Source organism: Lissotriton helveticus, chromosome 7, assembly GCF_964261635.1.
Source record: "Lissotriton helveticus chromosome 7, aLisHel1.1, whole genome shotgun sequence".
NCBI lineage: Eukaryota > Metazoa > Chordata > Amphibia > Caudata > Salamandridae > Lissotriton > Lissotriton helveticus.
The window spans coordinates 924,268,351-924,294,861 of record NC_136068.1 but is presented as its reverse complement, the minus strand read 5'-3'; the positions used below and the strand labels follow the sequence as shown (position 1 = coordinate 924,294,861).

The 26,511-nt window shown below is 46.7% G+C and overlaps 1 protein-coding gene across 3 annotated transcripts in view; it reads left to right on the top strand.

The window, feature by feature from the left end:
• Positions 1-26,511, top strand: part of LOC144769396 (histidine--tRNA ligase, cytoplasmic-like) — a 292,971-nt gene that overhangs the window by 129,953 nt on the left and 136,507 nt on the right. For all 3 annotated transcript variants that reach the window (XM_078653452.1, XM_078653450.1, XM_078653451.1), the window contains one exon: positions 22,673-22,780. In XM_078653452.1, coding sequence (XP_078509578.1) covers positions 22,673-22,780 — 108 coding nt within the window. The remainder of the gene's footprint in view (positions 1-22,672; positions 22,781-26,511) is intronic.

Genomic DNA, 26,511 nt, shown 5'->3' with positions numbered 1-26,511 from the left:
TGCCACTCCCCGTTCTGATCCATTGCACCCCTACTCGAGTGTCTGCCCCTCCCCGTCCTGATCCATTGCACCCCTACTCGAGTGTCTGCCACTCCCCGTCCTGATCCATTGCACCCCTACTCGAGTGTCTGCCACTCCCGATCCATTGCATCCCTACTCGAGTGTCTGCCACTCCTGATCAATTGCACCCCTACTCGAGTGTCTGCGACTCCCCGTCCTGATCCACGCTGCACAATCTCACCTTATTTGCTAGTTAGCTCAGTTTCAGTAGGTACGTTTATTAGTTTTATTTCTTCAAGACATTACGAGCAATTGATTATGTATTTTAACCATTTTTAGGTTTTGCCTGGCGAAAGCTGCGCTCTGCGCAGCTTTTTCGCGCAGGCGAAAACCTAATGAGTATGGTAGGGGAGAAATGAACGGCCCCCGTCTTTCATTGGCTAGCTCCATAAATGGAGGCTAGCCATTGGAAGACGGGCCTGTCCGTCAATGCCGGACCAGATTCGGGGGCGTTCCCGAGAATTTTTGGCTTTTGGCTACGTCACGCTACGTCAGCCAAAAGCCAAAAATTCTCGGGAACGCCCCTGAATCTGGTCCGGCATTGCCGGCACCCGCCTTCCTGCTCGGGGCCGTGAGAAGGAGCCCGCAGCCGCCGCCCCGTCTTCGGCGAGGCCCCGGAGAGGAGGAGCCTCGCCCGACGCCAACCGGAGGAGAACCAGCGGAACACTGGAGAGACCGGTGAGTCCCCTCCCGCTGTCATGGCGCCCCAGTGCACTGTGGGCGTGCTCGCCTTTCCCGCCCGCTCTCGCTGAATTCCCCACCCCTCCCTCGGAACTGAAGCCTTTGCCCGGTATGTTTTTCTCATTTTTGTGAGTGCTTGCTGTCTTCCCCTGCCCCCCCTCCCACTGTCCGTGTGCCCTACCGCCCCCCCCTCCCGCTGTCTATGTGTGCCCGTTCCCTCCTCCCCCTGTGTCTCCGGCATTGTAATGCTTGTTGGGCTTGTTTTGGTAGGACGAATGTTTGTTTTGGGCTTCTTTTGAAAGTGAGTGGGGCCGGGAAGCCATTGCTTGCCTTGTTCCATGTGTCAGAGTGTGTGCCCTGAGGGAGGAGTCGGGGGTGGAGGGCTGAATCCCCTCTCCGGGGTCAATAGGGGAGGATTTGACACCCTAGCAGCTATATAATATGTCTCTGAGGTGGGTTTCATGATCCGTCTCGTCTCTCCTTGTTAATTGATGTCAACAAGTGTAGCTAAAAGCCTTTAGGGACCGCCGGAAGTAAGTTTCCAGTGCATTTTAGTGTTCGTTATTTTTCCCCAACCACTTGCTTTAATTTGCAAGGTTAGTCAGTAAAAGAAAACCAAGCCCGTGCCCGATCTTGAGTACTTTTAAATATGGAATTGTTCGCATAATCCCTGATGCAATAAGTTCCTCTTCCGGTAATACAGTCTCGCAAGTAAAATTGTCTCTTACCTGTGGTTTCTGCAAACAGTAAAAGCTGTCATTACCCCTATACAATCTCACCATGACTATGCCATTGGGTGCTCCTTCAGAGTACCGTACCTACTACTGAGAGAATTCAAAATGTGGCAGCCAGATGGTGCAAAATCTACAAATGCAATATGACCTCCCATATGGCCCATTTCTACTTGTATTGGCTCATAGTATCTAGAAAGATCGCCTTTAAAGCAATGTGTGTAGCTCACTGAGCAACCCTTAACAGAAACTGTACTTGTATCACCAAACAATAACTTTATGCTCAGGATTTGCACCGTTACTGTCTGCTCCTCCATTCAGAACAAATAATCCAACTGCCTCTGTGCAGACGGCCAAACTCTGAATTTCAGTGCCTGCTACACTAATGCATGTTGACAGTCTCCTACAGTTTCCAAAGTACAAAAGACTTAATTAGCAGTTCCGTTTACTAGAAACACAATACAATGTCTGACTTGTACAAAGGGTAAGTAGGTATGCACGACTGCAGTTCCTCAAACTAAACTCCACACCTTATCTGAAGCATGTCTTCGAACCACGCGCACCTCAACTCATCCCTCATAGCTCATTCTACAGCCTTGCACCTAGGACCCAGTGAGAATCAAAGTGCTTCGTGGCCTCGTCAAGCCTATGAAGCACTATACACATGTAACAGTTCACTACAGTGTAGCCACTGCTTTGATATGTTTAGATTAAGCACTGCTCTAATATTTGTATAGAAGGTTTTGGCCATAATGCGTTCAGCATAATGGCAACAGTGAGTTTCCATGGACAGGTAAGATATAATCTGTCATAGGTAGTTTTTCAGTGCTGCAGTTACATGCCGGTGGGCCTCACTGTGTTTCCACTGGAATTGTTTTATACCTCTGGTCAGTGGCAGAAAAACCATAAGTGAAATAGTTCTCTGGTAGTTTAGGCATTGCCCCACCCATGTGCCACATTTGTCTTTCCAGCATAAATGAATTGAAGCACCCATCACTTTCAAAACACACCACGGCGCTTATTCTATGCAAAGTCACTCAGCACGTTACTACACTTGCTTCACGCATACACTAATTTGCACACACCACTTTACAGACACTGATCACATACATACTCGCCAACAAATATTTTATACAGACCATTGACGTCACTTTCGGTGTAGATATTTTCCTTTAAATTTGCAACATTTAGGCACCTTTTTTGTCTGATGCTCTGACTGGCATTATGGTTTTATTTCTGTAGTCTTTTTATAGTCCACTTCCACTCGGTACTAGTTTTTTGTGAATCATTGCCGTCATTTTCTCTGGTAGGTTGATAAGTGACTGAGAGGATATTTGTGGTCCGCTGTTTCCTACCATTGTCATGTTGGGGAAGAATTGTAAAGGAGGATTTGAGGGCCTGATGTACATTGCCAGACAAGGGGGGGGGCTCTCTGTGTGTGGGCGGGGGGCTTTGTGTGTGGGGGAGGGGCTTTCAGTGTGTGGGGGAGGCCCTCAGTGTGTGGGGGAGGCTCTCAGTGTGTGGGGGGGCTCTCAGTGTGTGGGGGGGGCTCTCAGTGTGTGGGGGGGGCTCGCAGTGTGTCGAGGGAGCTCGCAGTGTGTGTGGGGGGGCTCGCAGTGTGTGGGGGGGCTCGCAGTGTGTGGAGGGGGCTCTGTGTGGGTGTGTGTTGGGGGGGCTCTCTGTAGGTGTTTGTGGGTGTCATTTGCGAAAGATAAAGCTAGTGGCATTGCAAATGACAATGCCATTTATTTATGTTAAAAAAAAAAATGTCAAGAGCATTGCCAATAGCTCAAACTTTAACAAAGGCAAAACCATTGCATTGTAAATGCTTGTTGTACTTTCATTCAAATCTAGGAATCATGGAGATTATAGTATATTATGGGTGTGCCAATCAGGGACAGGATAGCGGACAATTAGACGTAATCGCCACAGCTGTGGACTGGCTTCAAGACAGCTAAAGGGGAGAAGTCAGGATGACTGATTCAAGAACCAAAATGGAAATCATTAGAATTGTTTTGTGCAATACAAATGGCATTAATAATCACAGGAAGTTTAGATCTATTCTATCATGGCTTAAATCAGCAGGTACACAAATAGTCTTGCTTCAAGAGACACACTTGAAAGGGTCTGCTAAGCAACCAACGATGTCTACATCTGTATCGCAGTCATTTTATGCATCCACAAATGCAGCGGGGGGGGGGGGTGAGGTGGGGGGGGCAGGGGCTGAGACATTTTATTAACTCGAAGTTCTAGTGGCAAAGTGTTGAGGGTGGTGCACGCTCCTAATGCCAGGTGGATTTTGGTCTCAGTGAAGACCTATAACCAAGTCATTCATCCAGTTAGTTATTACGGGCCCATTGAGGATGAGGTGACTTCCCTAGAAGATGTTTACAAAGTTCTAGCCCCATTAAGGTGTTTGTAATAATTGGGAGGGGGGCTACAACCTAATCCAGGAGGGGTTACTTGCGATTGCTCACGTCAAAAAAAGTATCAGAAGAAACCAAAATCAGCACCGTTTTGGCCCATCTGGGACGTGATTTTGTTTTGATCGACCCATGGTGCACCGACTACACAAAGAGGTGTGAGTTTACTCGTTTCTCTCAACTCTGCATCTCGCATTGATGTTTTTTAAATATCACAAAGCTTGAGAAGAGCTGGATCCGACATTTTCAAACCCATTCTCCGATCATTCCGTTCCTTATGCAGATCTTAATATGAATAACCCTCGGCAAGAAAGACCACGATGGCCTTTTGACAAACCCTTACTAATGCAAGAAGCCTGGGTGGCAACTATGCGTGCTGCGTTAAAAGGTTTTATGCAGAGAAATGTGGATACAGCCTCCAGCTTTTCAGTTTGGGGTCGTACAGAGCCTTTATACAGACCAAGTTAATAGAGCAAGGCAGGAGGGAATCACCACCCTGCAAAAAGGGTTAGAGCAGGCCTAGAGAGCTGACCTTAGTTTACACACCGCCAAATCCAAGACCAAATTGGCAGCGGCAAGTCAGAATTTTAAGGAATATTTTACATCTAGAGACTTAATCAACCAGAAGTCCGGCTTGCAGAGGTTTTATGAAGAGAATGAACATGCTGGGCGCGTTTTAGCATGGTCGGTTAAAAAGAAACGTAACCGGGGGGGCGTGGCTAGCAGCCGAACATGGCGGCCGCTTGAAGTGAGAGCTCCCGAGGGCACTGCAGCCTTTAATCTATCCGGCACAAAAATCCGCTTACTAGCGCACCTGAAGCGGCGGCGTTCGAGTCCCGGACTTCGGCGGTATCTCCAGTCCGACTTTGGAACGGATCTGAGCACCGGAGCACGAGTTACATCGAATGGCAAGTTGGGGCCTGTAGCCAGAAGAGTAACACCGGCCTCTCGTGACATCCGAGCCCCGGAGGAAGCGCGGCCGAGCCGGCCGGAAGGAGTGAAAGCACCCGGAAGCCAGCCAGGCGGTCCCAAGCTAGCCTAACACTCCTGCAAACACCATCCGCAGGCGCGCGGACTGCCGCCACCACCAAACGGGACTGCAGCGACACACAGGTTGGTGCCCTGGCCGCTCGAAACGGCGCCCTCGTCCTGGTAAAACCCCCCGCCCTCCCCGCGAAGTCCTAGCGGGCCGGGAACGCCTCGGCGGCCATCAGCGGCCCCCGCGCACCTGGGAGGTGACAGCAGGCGCTGCTACCGCTGCAGACTTACGGTCCAGAACGCCGGTACCCCGGGGGGACGACGCCGCTCCGGCCACCGGCGCGGGAGCATAGAAAAGGTCTGCATTTTACCGGACACACCTAATAACGCCAACGCAGAGGCAGTAACCCGGCGGCCTGTGAGGGGGGCGGCTGACAGAGCTCGGACCCCAAACCATCTGTGGTGGCCGTGCAGGGCGGAGCGACACTGCAAACGTAGGGAGAGGTCGCAGTAACCGCCCCAGCCCAGGAGAAAACCACCAGGGGCACCAAATCGGAACCGACAGGCACTTTCCCGACGCCCACGCAAACGGCCGCTGAGGCTCAGCAATCAGCAGACAAGAACACTCAGTCCACCACCCACCCACCGTACTGCTGTTCCCGACTCTAAAGGTACACTCCGACGCACGGCGAAGCCTCGAACCTCGCAAATCTTAACACTATGGCGGGTAAAGGCCAAACTGGACAAATTCGCCTACGGCCACCAGAGTCAACATCAGACCACGGGGCGCCCATCTTCGGGACAAGCCCAGGAAACAGAGAAACCTGCCAAAATAACGCTGGAGGACATCATGAAAACACTCTCGGAGGTGAAAACCACGGTGGGCGCCATCTCCTCGGAAGTCTCCCTGCTGCGAGCTGACTTTCACAAAATGGCGGAGAGGGTGTCGCAGGTGGAAGTGGTCACTAAGTCACTGGTGGAAGACACTTCAGAGCTCCAAGTGGCCATGGAAAGGATGCAGAAAGTGACCAAGCTCCTGCACGACAAGCTGGACGACCAGGAAGGGCGTTCGCGACGCAACAACGTTCGTATCCTTGGGCTTCCAGAGACGGAGGGGAAAGGGGCAATGGACCTTTATATAGAAGACCTTATCGAAAGCAAACTCCAACCCAAAGGTCTATCTCACTTCTTCTCGGTGGAGAGGGCACATAGGGTGCCGGGAGGCCCTCCCAAGACGGGGGCAGCACCACGGCCAGTGCTGGCCCGGCTCTTCAACTTCAGAGATAGAGACGCGATTTTACAGGCAGCAAGGAACTCACCGCCAGTGCGGATTCAAAATGCAACCCTAGCCTTTTTCCCGGATTATACGGCGGAAGTGGCCAGACGACGCAAATCCTTCACGGAGGTTAAGAAAGCGCTACGTGACAGAGAACTGCCATACTCCATGATGTTCCCGGCTAAACTGCGGATAGTAGCGGAGGGAAAGACTTGGTTCTTCGACACACCAGAGGTAGCGCAGGACTGGCTGGAGGGCTGGAGACCTGCGGGACAGAGACACCGCTCACAGCGTGACCGACCGCGACATCGTCCTGAGACATCGCCGACCAGTCAGTCTTCCCAGCGTCCGCTACAGAGAGGCGAAGAGGAAATAGAATCAGACCTTGAAAGAGACCCTTTGGACTCTGGGCAATCGGCTCCGGTATGACACTGTACTACATTGCCTTCGAGACTGTATGGGCCGCGGATGCCGTGGCTCGGACAAAGCTGAGTAGGGTGGGCGCAGGCAGTGCCCGAAGGGGACTCACCAACCCCACAAGCAAGTAAGATGTATGGGGGAGGGCGAAAGCACTCTGCACAGTTGGGGAAGCGGGCGGGGAATTGTCCGTGGAGCAGGGTAGCAGGGAGGGGGGATGGGATCGAAGTTTTCGAGTTGAAATGTTTAATTTTGTTTGTAAATCAACAAAAAACAAATGCCTATACTGATATTGTTTAACAAAGATTTTGCCACCAGAGCAAAGAATGTTTATCCAAGCTGGGAAGTGCTTATAAGTAGCCTTTTATTAAATTGTCTTGATCCAAAAAACACAGGGGTATATTTGTATTAGTCATATACATTTGAGAACAAAAGCAACACTTTTACATACACTAAATACAATACGGACAAAAAAGGGGGTGAATAGATTCTTTAAAAACAATTCAACAAACATACCAAAGTCAGTCGTATCACAATCATACCTTACCATTCATACATGGAAAACATACAAAAACAAATACATACACGATTAAGTAAACAGATAAACAATCATGTAATGTATTAGGTCTGCTGCAATCTATACAATTTATATACACAATAATATTTACAAGTATAATTCCAAATTACTCAAAGAAATCAAGTATCAGCTTGAGATGTAAACAGCAATTTTTTATACGCCAGTAATGTGACACTGTATTCACACTAAAGGACAGAAACCTATCGAAGGAAAGCAGACACTGAGCATGGAACGGCCTACGCGTTTCAAATCCCAGGGTTTTTAGCCGGGATTTTCGTCAGGGCCAGGTCATTCTAAAAGAAGAAGAAGAGAAAAAAGAGAATTCTATCGTGTGGATCTATAAAACTATTATAGTAGAATATCAAGAGCGCTCTTCAGCATAACCACCCAAGGAGCTTTCTGCTTACCACTATGGAAAATATCCAGGGACGGAGTAAAACCTGTGTGATGAAAAGAACAACATGTAGAGGACTATATGAGTGAGTTGAAAAACACGCAACGAAAATGAGGTTTGCCATGTGTCAAAACAAAGTTTACCTTAGCGGTATCTTGTGTTGTTGCAAGTTCAAGTAGGGGGCCTGTAACAGAGCAACGTTCGTTTTAGTGTGGCATGATCGAAGACAGGGCTCATGAACCAAACCAAAAAAGGGGGTTGTAGAGTGCTTACCAGCCAGTTATGGTCAAATGCGTCCTTGAACGAGGACAATGCGGGTACAGATTTGAATCAATTTCTTCCAAAAAAGCGGCCTCTATTTGAAAGGGAAAAACGAAGGGCTCGTTTATTCCATGTACCAGATTACTGTGGGCATATTTGACAAACAACCTAGTCCTGTTCGGGCTTACCGGCATGAAGCTCCGTTGTTCTCAATCAATCGGCGTCCCCTGTAGCACTGCTCTCTCGCGCATGCGTGGAGAGTAGAGAAACTTTGCAAGGCTACTCAATATATGTAACGCAAATGCGCATGCGTGGGACAAAGACAGGCCGAGAGGGCATTTCCTCGCGCATGCCGGTAAGCCCGAACAGGACTAGGTTGTTTGTCAAATATGCCCACAGTAATCTGGTACCCGCATTGTCCTCGTTCAAGGACGCATTTGACCATAACTGGCTGGTAAGCACTCTACAACCCCCTTTTTTGGTTTGGTTCATGAGCCCTGTCTTCGATCATGCCACACTAAAACGAACGTTGCTCTGTTACAGGCCCCCTACTTGAACTTGCAACAACACAAGATACCGCTAAGGTAAACTTTGTTTTGACACATGGCAAACCTCATTTTCGTTGCGTGTTTTTCAACTCACTCATATAGTCCTCTACATGTTGTTCTTTTCATCACACAGGTTTTACTCCGTCCCTGGATATTTTCCATAGTGGTAAGCAGAAAGCTCCTTGGGTGGTTATGCTGAAGAGCGCTCTTGATATTCTACTATAATAGTTTTATAGATCCACACGATAGAATTCTCTTTTTTCTCTTCTTCTTCTTTTAGAATGACCTGGCCCTGACGAAAATCCCGGCTAAAAACCCTGGGATTTGAAACGCGTAGGCCGTTCCATGCTCAGTGTCTGCTTTCCTTCGATAGGTTTCTGTCCTTTAGTGTGAATACAGTGTCACATTACTGGCGTATAAAAAATTGCTGTTTACATCTCAAGCTGATACTTGATTTCTTTGAGTAATTTGGAATTATACTTGTAAATATTATTGTGTATATAAATTGTATAGATTGCAGCAGACCTAATACATTACATGATTGTTTATCTGTTTACTTAATCGTGTATGTATTTGTTTTTGTATGTTTTCCATGTATGAATGGTAAGGTATGATTGTGATACGACTGACTTTGGTATGTTTGTTGAATTGTTTTTAAAGAATCTATTCACCCCCTTTTTTGTCCGTATTGTATTTAGTGTATGTAAAAGTGTTGCTTTTGTTCTCAAATGTATATGACTAATACAAATATACCCCTGTGTTTTTTGGATCAAGACAATTTAATAAAAGGCTACTTATAAGCACTTCCCAGCTTGGATAAACATTCTTTGCTCTGGTGGCAAAATCTTTGTTAAACAATATCAGTATAGGCATTTGTTTTTTGTTGATTCATAATTTTGGCTCAGCCTTGCTGATTAAGAGCCCACCCAAAGTGTTCTTAATTTTGTTTGTAGTCATCGCTCACCACCTACAATGTGCTATTACCTCGACATCAGTATGTCTCCTCCACAGCACGATACACACCGGCGCATGGGCTCCGCCACAGCACCCGGCGTGTGCAACACTCCCTCAGCTCCTTAATGGCCAGGCCACTTAATCACACGCCCGCCGAGGGCTCCTCCACGGCCGGGAGGGTTCCCCCACTACGCATACTGACATGGAATGTCCGGGGCCTGGGGGACAAAATTAAGAGAGGCTTGGTCCTACAGGCCATAAAACGACAAAACCCAGATATAATACTCCTACAGGAAACCCACCTCACAGGGTCCACCTGCAAGGCCCTAGACAGGAGAGGCTACACAATGGCTGTGCATGCAGACTTCACATCTGGCTCCAGGGGAACGGGCATACTGATGAGAAAGTCGTCCCCCTTCATAGTGTCCCGCCGGGTGGAAGATGACCAGGGTCGCTTTGCCGCGGTACATGGGCAGTGGGAGGGCAGAGCTCTAAATGTGGTATCAGTATATATTCCCCCAGCCCTACACTCTGTGGCCCTTCCGGCACTGGGCAAATTCCTTCTTGATCTCCCTGATGGCGCAACAATTGTTGGGGGGGACTTCAATGCAGTCATGGACCCGATAGTGGACACCTTTCCCTCTAGGACCCGGCCACGCGGTACGGCTCCACTGTCGGACTTTGCGGAAGCCCTGGGCCTTGTGGATCTCTGGCGACAACTGAACGCCGAGACCACTACATACACCTATTATTCAGCGGTACACAATAGCCTTTCTCGCATAGACTACTTCATGGCACTGGGACTGGGACTGGACATGGTGGACAGGGTGGACACACTACCCAGGGGAATCTCAGATCATTCTCCGATTGTCCTAACACTCACCGCTGGGGGTACACGGAAGGCCCGAATTTACCCTATCTACCCCAACTTTCTGAAAATCCCCAAGATTCGGAAAAGGCTTCAACTGGTGACCACACAGTACTTTGCTGAAAACACGGGCACAGTGGAGTCACCCTCAACCCTATGGGAGGCGTACAAAACAGTCCTCAGGGGGGCGGCCATTGCAGCAATTACGGGACACAAACGAGACTCACGAAAGGACCTCACAGACCTGGAGCTGGCGCTCGACTTGGCCAACCATGCACATATGTCGGACCCATCCCCATCCACAACGCACACCCTCATGATTAGGCAACAACAACACCTGGCGCACCTCAAAACGACCGAAAAGGGTTATATCGCGAACACTAGACATAGAATTTACGACGTAGGCGACAAAGCGGGCCGTATGCTTGCATGGCTGGACAGGAGAGGGACTGGGACTAGAGGCATTCAGAAGCTCAACACAGAGGAGGGGCGAACACTGGTACACCCAGAAGAAATAGTTTGCGAACTAGCACGACACTATCGGGCAGTGTACACACCAGAACGGAGAGTCACTAGACAAATGGCAACGGCAACACTCACAGACCTTACCATCCCCAGCATTACTCAGGAAGATAGAGACACCCTAGAACTGGACCCAACGGGAGAGGAAATCCAGCTGGCAATCCAGGCGTTGCAATCCGGGAAAGCTCTGGGCCCTAACGGGATACCGGTGGAGTGGTACAAGTCCATGGCTCCAGACCTCAGTACCCCATTGCTGGCCATGTTCTTGGAAAGCAGGGACAAGCTAGAACTACCACTAGATCAACGCACGGCCACGATCGTAACGATACCCAAGCCAGGGAAACCCCCGACAGAATGCAACGCATACCGCCCGATATCGTTGCTGAACGTCGAAGCCAAGATACTGGCTAAACTGCTGGCTACCCGATTGCTACCCCACCTCAGTACCCTGATCCACCCTGACCAGTCGGGCTTTATGCCCCACCGGAGCACTGCGATGAATCTTAGAAGGGTCCATGGAGTACTAGCCAGGGCGCACCTCCTTGCGGAGCAGGCGGTGATTCTCTCTCTCGACGCCAAAATGGCATTCGATCTGGTGGAGTGGAAATATCTCTTCGTGGTACTGGAACGTATGGGGTTTGGGCCGAAATACATACAATGGGTTCGGTTACTTTATGCGAAACCTGTGGCACAGGTGGTGGCCAACGGCCACATATCACCAAGCTTCCCACTGAGCAGGGGGACTAGACAGGGCTGCCCCCTGTCCCCCCTGCTCTTTGCACTGGTGCTCGAGCCTCTGGCCATCCAGATCAGAACCACGTCACTGTTCGCGGGCATCACGTGGGAGGAGGGATGGGAGGACAAAGTCTCGCTATATGCAGACGACATGCTTATCTACATGTCCGCTCCTGATACAGGCATCCCAGCCCTGCTGGACCTTTGTGACGCGCATGGGCGCACATCGGGATACACTCTCAACTGGTCGAAATCCACAATATTCACGCTGAAGGGCCCGGCTCCGACATTGCAGGCGGACTGTCCATTGCTGACGACGTCGGCCTCTTTCAAATACTTAGGAATTGTCATAGCCTGTGGGGAAGCGGAGTTTTTTATCAACAACCTGAAGCCACCCATAGATCGCCTGCGAGCCGATGTTAAATATTGGGCAACCCTGCCCCTGACCCTACTGGGCAGAGCGGCTCTCTACAAGATGATGGCCCTCCCACGACTCCTCTATGTCCTCGAAAATACTCCATATTTGGTACCGCCGCGATACTTTAAACAGATCGTGGCGCTGGTCACGGTCCTGCTATGGAATGCTGGCCCGGCGCGTATAGCATACGACAAACTAGTGAAAAGCTGGTACGAAGGGGGCATAGCGCTCCCCAACATCCAGCTATATTACTGGGCAGCCCAGCTCAAAATTGTGAACCACTGGATCCACGCCCCAAGGAACGACCCGGCCTATCAGGCGGACTGGTCACAACTTGGGACGGAAGGTATGCTGTCCGTACTCTATAACAAATCACAACTGAAAACACTGGTTGGCCCGACCAAACATACGGCGACATTGTGGCACATGGCGCAGGCCCGTCTGGGTTGGACAGGCCGGATCACTAAAATGACGCCCTTATGGGACACAAAGGCATTGGGAAACCTGAGAGGCTGTAAAGGATTTGAGCGATGGGACTCCATAGGCATATCTACAGTAGGAGACCTGTGGGATACTGACTCAGTGCTACCATTCACGCACCTACAACACCAATACAGTCTAGGACCCACAGAGACGTTTAGATATGTCCAAGTTAGACACGCATTACTACAAGCAATCCCTGCAGGCACCACCCTGCCGGATTCCTCACCGCTGGAGGATAGACTGCTGACAGAATACATGCTCCAGAGCGCCACCTCCCTTACCTATAAAAAACTGCTAAACAATCTCCAAGACCCGACACTAAAACTTAAAGAAAAATGGGAAGGGGAGCTGGGTGGCACTGACGAATTCGAATGGAATGAAGCGTTGGCCTCCCCGAGGGAGGTTGGGATCTCGAGTAAGCTCAGGCTAGTACAACTTAAAATCCTACACCGCGTTTACTACACCAGGCCGCTGCTGCACAAAATTGGGAGGGCACTACACCCCTTTTGTTTGAGAGGATGCGGGGAAGAAGGGACACTGATACACACACTGTGGGAATGCCCGCACATTTGTGATTTCTGGAGGCAGGTACTCCGCTCACTCTCCCAGGCCCTTAAACTGTCCATATTACCGGAACCACGTAAATGCCTTCTGAACATCTGGGACCCCAATGATCTGGGCAGGTACGAACTGATTTGGGCATCGTTGGCTATGACAGTGGCTAAACGGGACATAGCGCAGAAGTGGGGGGCGCCAGAAGTACCCACCGCTAGTAGGTGGGCCAAAAACATGGACATTCTCATGGTGACAGAAAGAGCTGTATACGTGCTCCGAGCAGCGCCCCGGAAATGGAACAAAGTCTGGGCGGCATGGAACAAGTACAGAGGGGACATCTGTGAACCCTTGCCGGAGGGGGAGGACTCAGATTCGGAGGGGGAGGAGGAGTAACTGAGCGGTCACGGGAGGCTGCCTCGTGAACAGGACAATGCTACTAAAACGGCGCTGGCCCGGCCACGCGCCACAGTGCGTGGAGAGGCACTGACTACTGTACCACGTGGGTGGGTGAAACAAGTTGCGATGACACATGGTTCAGGGGGGGTAAGTTGGGAAGTTTGTTCACACTGTTCAATGAAGATAAAAAAAAAAGACTTCGCCATCACTGACACAGGAGGGAGGGAGTATCAGGGGACTCAATCCTGCACGGTGCAACTCACAAATGATGTATGTAATGTACCTGAGCAATACAGGCAACGAGTTCGTGTTACGAAAAATCGCTCGTCACATTTAGAAATGTTAAATTGAAATGCTATATGGGGTTCGCCCAATGGAATGTATGTAACTGATACACCGCTATTCCTTCCTTAAATAAAGTTTAAAAAAAAAAAAAAAAGAAACGTAACCAGGGGGTTGCTTTCGAAGGCATTTTTGATGCAAAGCAGAACTGCACTTTGACAGATATAGACCAGATCAGAAAGGATTTTTAGACCACTTTTCTGAGCTTTACACCTCCATTAACAATCCCTTGCCCAGTGCAATTGAAGCCTTTTTTCACCCAATCAAATTTCCTTCATTGGATAACGAATCACAGCAGAGGATAGATTGTCCTATTAAGTGGGCGGAAATTTAAGATTTTATCAAGCTTCTTCCTAATGCCAAAGCATGCGTTAATGACCCTTTACTGTGCAAATAATATAAGGTATTTGCTGCTCAGCTGGTGGATTTCCTAGCGGTATTATTTAACGAACTCTTAGACGGAGGGGAAGTTCAGAAGGAATTCACTGAGGCAGTCGTTGTGAGTTTCCCCAAGAAAGATAAGCATCCTGAATACCCCCAGTCGTATCGCCCCATAAGCCTTTTAAATAATTCCGACTACAAGCTTATTGCAAAAATCATGAGTTGTCTTTTCTTCGCCTCCCCCTGCAATGAAAGTGGTACATGGTGACCAAAATGGCTTCTTGCCCGGAAGATCCATGTCATTGAATACCAACTTTCTTGTGCGGGCAATAGATTTTTTTCAGCCAATAAGATAGAAACTACTATAATTATGCTCGATATTGAGAAGGCATTTTACTGTGTTCAGTGGGAGGTTATATTCACGATTCTTTTGCATTTTGGATTTCCCTACAAACTAGTAAGGCTACTGCGCAATCTATATGCCAACATGAAGGCCACAATTATTATCACCTCTAAAGCAGGGACTATTCCAACAATCAAAGGCATGCAACATGGCTGTCCAGTGTCACCAGTATTGTTCCCTCTCTTTGTAGAACCTTTGGCAATGGCTCTTAGACAAGACCCCAAGATTCGCCTGTCGCTTCCTGGCACCCCAAAGTTAAAGTTATTTGCTGATTACCTCATTCTTTATTTAGCAGGTACAACCCATAATGTAGAAAACACTTTTTCTAAAATGCTAACTTTTTCAGATATTAGGGGCTATAAGATCAATCCGCCCAAATCAGAAGATTTTATATCATTGCTCACCTATGATTTTACTTCCAGATTTGCAGCAGCAGTTTTTGGGCACTCCCATATTACACCTTTGCCTGAGCACTTCCCTCACTCTATTCACAGAACACTGCAGTACTTTGTTTTAGAATTGTATTTATGGATGGATTATTATGTATCAAAAACATTGTTTTAATTTGAATGTGCTGTTTAGCATTCTGTGTTACCTTTTCTACTAGGGACCACTGTTGTTTCATAATAATAAATTCCCCACGTCCCTTGGATACCTATGGTCTCCCTTGTTTCATTGACATATGTTCACCTTGCAGGGCACACCGCTGTCCCAATGTGGCTTGCTTAGTCACAATGCACTATTGATCCTTTTTAGGTTGAAGCAGGTTGCGAAAATACTCCCTGGCGACAGTCTGACATATTGAAAGGTTACAATGGAATGCATTCCACCCATTCTTTTTCTGTTTGCTTTGTGGTTTGTAACTCCCATTTCCTTGCTGGCTTTATTTGTTTTAGGCTGCCAGCATGTGTTTGTCCCTGCTTTGGAGCATAGCCTGTTTGCCATAGCTCTTTGTATTCTTCCACGGATGCTCGCTTTCTGTAAACAGGCCTTTACATTTTGTTCTTATCTTGTAACATTTGTTGAGCATGCAAAGACCAAGGTCTTCCGACGGAGCTTGGTGTTTACTTTTCTTTCACTGACTTCAAAGTGAGAGGATTTATGTGGCAATCTTGCTGGATACTGGGGTGGTAAAGCAAATGTTTTTTCTAGCACACAAGAACATGTAAATGCCTGTAAATGAACTATGAAAATATATCAGTATATATGCGAAGTGGAATGGAAACACATATTTTAATACGATCAAGACAAATCAATACACCAAGTGATGCCATTTCCACACATTATCATTTTTGCTCTGTATAGTTTTATCAGTATAAACTGTATGTGCAAATGCAATGGTCATTTCAGTTGGAAATATGTTTCTGTGATGACCGTGCGCTGTCACACCATGGGTACAACACTCTACACCACTCCACTCTACACCACTCACTCTTTGACTCTCCACTTTACTACACTCCACGCCACTCTATGCCACTCCACTCTGTGCCACTCCACTCTGTGCAACTTCACTCCTGGCCTCTTTACTCCACTCTACAGCACTCCATTCTACGACACTACACTCTATGCCATTACACTCTACGACAGTCATTCAATGCCACTCCACTCTGCTCTGTGACACTCTATGCCGCTCCACTCTACTCTGGGAAATTTCCTCTACGCCACTCCACTCTACAAATTGGACTCCACTCTTCAACACTCTACTCCTCTCTATTCCACTCCACTCTGGTGCTCTACTTCAATCTCTTCCACTCTACTCCATTCCACTGTATGCCGATCTATGCCACGCCACTATACGCCTCTTTACAACACTTTACTTCACGCTCCACCACGCCACCCTACTCTATACCAGTCTGTGCTACAACTCTCCACTCTATGCCACTCCACAACACTCTACATGCCACTCTACGACACTCTACTCTATTCTACAGCTCTCCACTCTACACAACTCCCTCTACGCCACTCCACGACACTCTGCCATGCGACTCCACGACACTCTACTCCATGCCCCTCCTATGTACACCACTCTAAGACACGCTACTCCCTTCTGCAACACTCTACTTAGCACTGATCCGCTCTGCTTGATGCCACTCTGCAACTCTGCTCTATGACACTCTGTGACAGGCTACTCCAATCTACACAGTTCCCTCTACACCATTTCACATAATTTTTCTCCACTCTACGACACTCTGCTCCACTCTGTCCCTTCACTCTACGCCCCTCCACTCCCACTCTCCAACACTTTACTCCACACCACTTTACGCCATTCTACAACACTTTACTCCACTTTACATTACAACACTTCACTCTTCGCCACTCTACTCTACTCCACTCCACTGTACACCAATCTACCACTCCATTCTAAGACACTGTATGCCACTCCACTGTGCTCTATGCCACTCTGCTCTGACACTCTACTCCACTTTACGCAATTTCCTATAAGCCACTCCACACAGCTTTACTCCACTCTGCGCCACGCTCCTCTGCGCCACGCTCCTCTGCGCCACGCTCCTCTGCACCACGCTCCTCTGCGCCACGCTCCTCTGCGCCACGCTCCTCTGCGCCACGCTCCTCTGCGCCACGCTCCTCTGCGCCACGCTCCTCTGCGCCACGCTCCTCTGCGCCACGCTCCTCTGCGCCACTCTCCTCTGCGCCACTCTCCTCTGCGCCACTCAACTCTGCGCCACTCAACTCTACGCCACTCTACTCTACTTTAATCTATCCACTCCATTTTACTACACTCTATGGCACTCCACTATACTCTATGCCACTGTACTCTGAGTATCTACTCCACTTTAGGCAATTCCCTCTACACCACTCCACACCAGTTTACTCCACTCTTCTCCACGTCAGTCTGCACCACTCCATTTTGTGCCACTTTACCGCCCTCCACTGTACTCCACTCTGCTCAATGCCACTCTGTGAAACTCAACTCCATACTTTGCAATTCCCTCAACTCCAATCGACACCACTTTATTCCACTCCAAGATGCTCCACTCCTCAACACTCTACTTCACTCTGTCACTCCACTTTACGCCACTCCACAACACTTTACTCTACTCCACAACACTTTACTCTGTGTCACAGTACACCCCTCTACGACACTATACTCTATGCCCCATCACTCTGACACTTTACCACTCTGTCACTCCGCTCTGCGCAACTCTATGACACTCTTCATCACTTTCTACTACTCTACAGCACTTTACTTTACTCTAATCTACTCTTCTCCACGCCACTCTGCTGTACGCTACTCCACTCCACTTTATGCCACTCCAGTCTGGTCTATGCCATTCTCCTCTACTCCACTTTACTGCACTTTACCCTACACCATTCCACTCTGCGCTACTCATCGATACTGTACTCCACTCTTTGCCACTCCATTCTAAGACTCTCTACTCTACACAACTCCACTCTGACACTCTACTCCACTCAATGCCATTCTACAGCATTCAATTCCCCAACACTCTACATCACTCTGTGCCACTCTACGACACTCTAATCAACTCTGCGCCCCTCCACCTTACGCCATTCACTCTATGCCACTCTATTCTAATCTACTCCAGTCTGTGCCACTCCACTCTCCGACACACTACTCCACACAACTGCTTCTATTCCATTCACTCCACTCTGACACACTACTCCACTGTATGTCACTCCAGTCTATGCCACTCCAGTCTACGACACTCCGCTCCACTCTGACATGCTGCACCACACCATGCCACTCTAATTTACTCTAGGCCCCTCCACTCTGCACCCCTCTACTCCACTCCACACCTTTCTACATTGCCCTAGTCCCGTCCACTCCACTACACTCCATGAAACTCCACTCCATGACACTCCACTGCACGACTTTCTACTCCATTCTTTGCCTCTCCACTCTACGACACTCCACTCTGACACTCCATACTGTGACGCTCTGCTCTACAGCACTTCACAGCACTCTACTACATGTTTTGCCTCTCCATTCTACGACACTCTACCCCACTCTTCGACACTCCATACTGTGACACTCTGCTCTACAACACTCCACAACACACTCCTCTACGCAACTAACTTTTAGCCATGCTGAACAGCAGTTACGCTGGGTACAATATGGATTACCTCGTAATGAAATGAGGGAGAGAGAAGCTGAGTTTAATTTGGCTTCCATCGATAGGCAAGTAATCAAGAAAGACTGAATCACTTGTCCTGTTTTCAACCAGGGTCTAGGGTTCTTATCATCCTAAAAAACCCTAATTCACGTGAAAATCATAGGTGCGGTATATCTTGGTTTTCCGCAAGGAGTACTATGTGAAAAGCATAATCATCGGGTCTTTTGTTATGCTGTCCTCCGGCTGGAGGGAGACCAACTGGTATTCTCAGTAGTGATCAGAGATGGTGAGGGTGAGAGTGAAATGCATTTAAAATTGCCTCCATCTATCAGAGCTAGATTTTATTATGTTGATGACCGGGTCGTCTCAAAAAGGGAACGGTGGTACCTAAAATAGAAGAGTTACTGTTCTATAGCACCTGTTTAAAAAGCGTGAGCGGTTGACATGTTTTAGCCTTCTAGTGCCCCACAGGGTCATTGGGCTTTCTTCAGGACCAAGTGGTAGCACATTTACTATTTCGTAATGTGCACAGGTAAATAATGCACTTACCCTTCTTCTTACGCGTGCTTAATAGCACAGTGACTTGTTATAGGTGAGTTGTACCTGTAACTAGAGAAAAAAAAAAAGACCATGAAAAGTGAACAGGGTGTGATCTCTTATGATCTCATCCTGTGACATGTTATTCTGACAACAATACATTTGTTGTAAAAAGTTTACAACCTATGTGTTGCTGTGCTCCGAATAATCATGTTGCATCTTATGTTCTTAAACAATACAGTAAGTCATTTACAATAGGAATGTATTAATGTCAACAAATTGTTACTGCCACAAAATGTGTTATCCCCGGTGGTGTGGAAAATTTGCTTTGTAAAGGAGGCAGCGAGTCCTGTGCCGTGTGTTTGCCCCGCTGTTGAAACTGTTCTTTTGCATTAGAGTTGAAAAATATAATCGAAAAATATACGGTTGTAAAGCAGAGCTTTCCTAATTGTGCCCCCCTGTTCATCCTGTCACTATGAGGCTCAGCGTTTTAGTATGAGGCCAAATATTTTTTGTAATTGTCCAAATACTTGTGTAGTATTTGCATGGCTTTATAAAAAAGTTTTTTCAGCGTGAGATGCATTCCTCGGTATTGCTGCCAGAATTCTGGAGAATGTGTTAGGCAGTAATAGTGTCAAGGCGGTCGGCAAGTGCGGTGCTTGGCAAAGTATCGGCAATGTACGTGTGCCGTTACACTCTCCACTTTAGGATTATAAACAAAGTCATTACCTTTTTGATTTGCAAGTCCGCTCCGTCGGTGGACGGGCAGAGAGAGACTCTCTCTATAAAGAATGGAAAGATAAGAAAAGATGTTACGGCGGTGAGGCGTGCGGTGTTGTGCGCGTTCTCCTGTTGGCTTGGAACATACCTCTGAGACGTCTGTTCAGTCACTTGTGCTAGCTCCATCTGCCGTGCCCCGGTGACGTGGGCCGGCAGAGGAGTCTTTTCATAGTGAATGGACCGGGAATTGGCATAGGAGATAGACCCGGGTTCTTACCATACTTACAATTCCAACATGATTATTCGGAGCACAGCGACACATAGGTTGTGAACTTTTTACACCAAATGTATTGTTTTGAGCATCACATGTCACAGGATGAGATCATGAGAGATCACCTCCTGTTAACTCTTTTCATGGTCTTTTTCCTTCTCTAGTTACAGATACAACTCACCTATAACAAGTTGTGGGACTGGCAGGTGGGTCAGGGATTAGAGACACACCAGTTTGTTGGGGTAAAGCAGGTTTTATTGGGATACCCCGTTTAGAGTTTAACATTAGAGTCCTTCTTGTCCTAAACGTCAGTCTCTCTTTCGCGAATTGGCTTGAATCCGTTTTGGCGGTGGTAGGGGTTTCCTCTGTGCTGTCGTGGTGCGTCTCCCCTTTCGGCTGTCGCGACGAGGTGTCTTCTCCTCAGGCTCCGGGTTCCCCAGGGAAGAGAAGACCAACAGAAAGAGGGCCGTTAGGGTTTTGTTCTCTGGGGGTTCGTGCACCTTGGGGCCGTGTAGTGGAAGGGTTCACCCGGTGAGACTTGACACACCGTATACGCGTGAGATGGTGAGCACAGAAGGTGAGGGATATACGCGGGGTAAAGACACACTAGGATGGGAGGACTAGGGATTGAAGGGGCTATGTACACTCTCGCTACACGCGCTTGCTCCCCACCCAGGCCGCCATACGCTGCCGTACCTGAGTGAGCCACGCTCCTCCCCCGGGAGAGTGGCACGGCGGTTCGCGGTGTCGTTGGCCTCCTGGCTTTCCGTGAGACCCTTCTCCGTTTTCCTCGTTCTCTTCTTCTGGTTTCCGCCTGGTCTCTTCGCTCCGTTCTCCTCGCTTCTCCTCACATTCGGCTCCGCTCCTCTCCTGCTCCACCGGGGTGACATCACACGCCCCATACCATACTTCCTGTATTTTGTCCAATTCGGCGGCTCTGACGTGGACCGGAGGGCGGGCCTCCTCCTCAGCAAACTTCCAATTAAAAGGACCACGGTCTATATCTTCATGTTCGTCCAGTTCTGTGTCCCAAGGAGCCGTCTGTAGAGAAGGAGGCAGCACAGGGTCAGTTCTGGGGGTCCACCACTCCTTGTCACACAAGTCACTGTGCTATTAAGCATACGTAAGAAGAAGGATAAGTGCATTACATACCTGCGCACATTACGAAATAGTAAACGTGCTACCACTTGGTCCTGAAGAAAGCCCAACGACCCTGCGGGGCACTAGAGGGCTGAAACATGTCGACCACTCACGCTTTTTGAACAGGTGCTATAGAACAGTAACTCTTCTATTTTACGCACCACCCTTCTCTTTTTAATCCTTACGCCATCATCAACCAAATAAAATGTAGCTCTGATAGATGGAGGTCATTTTAAACACACTTCACTCTTACCCTCACCATCTCTGATGACAACTGTGAATACCAGTTGGTCTCCCTCCAGGCGGAGGAACGCATAACAAATCACCCAATGATGATGCTTTTCACGTAGTACTCCTTGCGGAAAACCAAGATATACTGCAAACTACGATTTTCACGTGAATGAGGGTTTTTTAAAGACGGTAAGAACCCTAGGCCCTGGTTAAAAACAGGACAAATGATTCATTCTTGCTTGATTACTTACAATATGGATTAAACACATTGGTAAAGCCAATAGCTCTTGTGTAGGTGAGAACTTTTGGCTTTGCCAATGCTTATGGTGAGATACTAGCATTTTGACGGAGCCCGCTTAATCCACAAGACTCCTCACTCATTTCTTTCTGGTCTCGCTCTTTCTGCTCTTCTCTTTTATTTTTTATTTCTCTTTTTTTTTTTTACCGAATCCACTTTAGGATAAAATTAGGATGGCTTATAGCTCTGTATAAATATTTAAAAGTATTTGGCAACTTTTTGATTTTTTTTTTTTTTTTAAATTGTATGCAGAATGTCTAAGAAACATTTATTTGAAATAATGTTATTGATTTAATTCTGTATGTAATAAAAGAAGAAAATGGTCCTCTAGCAAATAACTAAAACTAGAAGAAAGTTTATGACAAATAATGTGTTTTTATTAAATTAATTAATTTAATTTTGGGTTGTAAATGCTGTTTGTATTAATTTTTTAAGGCTGAAATAGCTCTCTGTAGAAACATACATTTGCACAATAGTGGATGTTCTCTCAAAAGCGCATTGTAGATCAAAAGGATACACAGTGGGCTACAATGATCCCACCATTGGGTGATAACAATTATCAGAACACTACAGCTTTTTGCTCATACTCTCCAATTTATGCATGACAACAGAATTCTACCTTGCTAGGTAAATTGTGACACTTCTGTAAGATGGCAAATATGTGCCAATGCTGCAATGCAAAGATAGAAAAGTCCAGGGTTCAGAAGGAATTTCAATAGTGGCTTCTGTGATGCTTGGGTTGGTAGTCTGCACTGCAACATTGGAAAAAATCAGGAGAAATATTTTTGAGGGACTCTTGTTAGATGTCTTTATCTCTTTTTTAACTGTTTTGAGGCATTTTATGGAGCAAACAACAATGTTGCTTTCATAAGATTGTCAATGATTAAGGTCTTGTCCTAGAAACTTCATCTAGCACAGCTAGTGCCTTGTTTTTGATTGATTTGTGTAGATTGTCATATCCTAATATATGTCTTTCAGGATTTCGACATTGCCGGGAAGTATGACACCATGGTCCCAGATGCGGAGTGCCTGAAGATTGTGCATGAGATCTTGAGTGAGCTGCAGCTGGGTGACTTTCTCATTAAGGTAATCATCTCTTGTATTTTACTTTATGGCTAAAGTTTTTAATTTAGAAGGGACATCTTAAATTTGTGTTGCTGTGAAGATAACATTATTATGAGTGGAGGTAAATTATAGTAAGCAGTAAGTGATAGGGAGGGGGTGTAGAATATGTAATTGAGACATTATTAGAAAGCTTTTGTATTTGTAGCTATATATAGGTGGTATTTATATAGTATGAACCTATCAGTTGAATGGTGTACATCAAACCGGGTTAGGTGAAAGTTTAAGATTGTGAACTTCATCAAATGGGAATGGAAAGGGGTCAAATAAAGTAATTGCACACAATCCACATCGTAATATAACCAGTGTTTTCAAAGCCAGTAGGTCTTAACTTTGGGAACTATTGGCTTTGCCAATGGTTTTTAGCAATACTGTGCAGCGTGATTAAAGAGGAAACCAAAAAAGGTGATACCAAAGGGGATGATGGACGGAGCGTTGGAGCAAATCGAACACTCACCCCCAGTCAACTGATCTGAGTTTAATCCATCATCATTCTTTAGCTCACTCCACCATCCCAGTTCAGACATGGCCATATGCAAATCAGTCTGACCCTGTGCCTCATAGGAACAGTCCAGCCCAATCTGCCAAACCATGTCTTCCCTGGACCGGAAACAAGCATCCTGGGACCGGTTTCTGGCTAATCAGCCATCATCAGCCAGGCTAGCTTGATCCAGTGGCAAAGGGAGCAACGGACCCACGTCTGGGCATACCCTACCAACTTAGGGCGAACAAAGCGATACCAAAGGGGATGCTGGATGGAGCGTTGGAACAAATCAAACGCTCACCCCCAGTCAACTGATCTGGGTTTAAGCCATCATCATTCTTTAGCTCACTCCACCACTCCAGTTCAGACATGGCCATATGCAGATCAGTCTGACCCTGTGCCTCATGGGAACAGTCCAGCCCGAACTCCCAAGCCATGTCTTCCCTGGACCGGAAACAGGCATCCTGGGACCGGTTTCTGGCTAATCAGCCGTCATCATCCAGGCTAGCTTGAATCCAGTGGCAAAATGAGCAAGGGACTCACGTCTGGGCATACCCTGCCAACTTATGGCGAACAAAGCGATACCAGAGGGAATGATGGACGGAGCGTTGGAGCAAATCAAACACTCACCCCCAGTCAACTGATTTGGGTTTAAGCCATCATCATTCTTTAGCTCACTCCACCACTCCAGTTCGGACATGGCCATATGCAAATCAGTCTGACCCTGTGCCTCATGGGAACAGTCCAGCCCGAACTGCCATGCCAAAAAAGGCTGCTATGACTCAGCCGTGTCATTTTGTAGGAACATGCACCACGCTTACATTCGCTTTTAACATGCACTGTTGCCGTTTGTTTAGGTCGAGCCTGGCAGCGCGCATGCGCTTTCTGCAGGACCTGCTGTAACAATAAAACCACTGTATTCCAACCTCCTGCTTACTATTGGTTCTCTCCAGCGTTGCTCTTCTTTGCAGCCTCTTGTCTCGTTCCCACAGCCAATACCTCACTTCCTTTCAAGGCTCAGGAGCAACAGTGAAGTCCAGTGTACTTAGGCTTCACTTCTTTAGCTCCTGTTTGGGAGAATTAAAAAATGTTTTATTAATGCTTTCAGACTGTCACTGCTTGTTTTGCTGTCCGCTTTAATGCAGGTACCCCTTGATGATGTTGTGTTGAAGAGCTGTTTTTTTGTTGTTGTAAGTAGTATCTTAGCAGCAATCGCTTCTTGTGGCATTTTTTGTTTTCTTTTTCCATTTTGACCCAAACCTCACCCTCAGTTATTCTATTCTTGCCTCTGCAACGCACACAGAGCCACCTCTCCGCCTATCAAACTAACAAGGATGGGCTAAAAACACAAGCGCAATTTCCTTGGGATACATACAATTTATATATATATATATATATATATATATATATATATATATATATATATATATATATTCACTGAAAAAACCATAGGTTATAGACCATATATAGTTAGGAATTAGCATTTACAAAACCTTGAAAATTCACTGAAAAAACCATAGGTTATAGACCATATATAGTTAGGAATTAGCATTTAAAAAACCTTATTTTACTCACACAAAACCATTGAAATTCCATATATAGTTAGTTGCACTAACTATATATTGCGCACCCGCAATCCACTGCTGATGATGTCACATATTACATCATTCATGACATGGTCAGTGACATCACTGATGACATCACTGATGACATCTCAAATGACATCACTGATGACATCTCACTTGACATCAATGATCACATCACTGATGATATCATTCATGTGACAATACAATGCATCTCCTCACATTTTAATATAACCTCTGTTTCACCCAGTGTTAAAAACAGAGTATAATTTTTGAAACCATTGACACACCAATACTAGTTACTACATACGTACTCACTGATTCCTATGTCTACACACACATTCACTCATTCACCCATACAATCATTCATACATACAATCACTCATGTTTACAACACAATCATATGCACTCATACACCTATACAGACACTCACACTCTGCCACTCATCCATGGAGTTACTCACACACCTAGTCAGTCCTGTAAAGAATCAATCACACTTCCATTTTCTACTCTATACAGTTAAACATAGAGCACCTTACGTTTTCAACCATATACTAACACATACTTACTCTCTTATACAATCATTGATACAAGTACACATTGATCTGTACAGAGTCACACACCTCCCATCCAGCCACACACACACTCAGTCTCCCATGCAAATACTTGGGCAATCAATCAATAACCCATATAGTTACTCATATAGCTACTGATCAACACATGCAGCAGTTTACAGAACAACAGACATAATGATGCACAAATTAAGACAGTTTAGTCACTAACCCATGCACTCAGTGAGACACATTTAATCACTCACTCATACATTCAGTCATGCACCTACTAAATCCTTCGTCCAGACACTTATACATCCACTCATTCTTCAATATGTAAGACATATTTTAACTTTACAGAAACATAGTCACTGGATGTTGTCATCAGTGATGTCATCAGTGATGTCATTTGAGATGTCATCAGTGATGTCATCAGTGATGTCACTGACCATGTCATGAATGATGTAATATGTGACATCATCAGCAGTGGATTGCGGGTGCGCAATATATAGTTAGTGCAACTAACTATATATGGAATTTCAATGGTTTTGTGTGAGTAAAATAAGGTTTTTTAAATGCTAATTCCTAACTATATATGGTCTATAACCTATGGTTTTTTCAGTGAATTTTCAAGGTTTTGTAAATGCTAATTCCTAACTATATATGGTCTATAACCTATGGTTTTTTCAGTGAATTTCAATGGTTTTTTAATAGCAAATATCATAAGCTGTCGAATGTCAAGTACGTGGTAAGAATTTTTTTTTTCGTGTTTATGCACACTGATCTGCTTTGATTGCTGCCCCCCACCCCTCATTTCTATTAGGAGTACTCTCTCTTTGCAGATAGTGAAGGGTAGTTAACGCAGCCCTTTCCCCCTTTGTAATCCGTCGTGCCTGCTTCTCTCTCCATTTGATTGATTGTTCTCTTTGGTTCATTCTCTATTTACAAACAAGCACAGAGTCGCAATACTCTGTTTAGTCTTTGCAGATAGCGAAAAATCGTGTAAAAAAACAAAAGGAATCGAGCAAAATCAGTAGGCCACTAATGGGATCTCTTTTGACCTCGCTAAAATAGAAA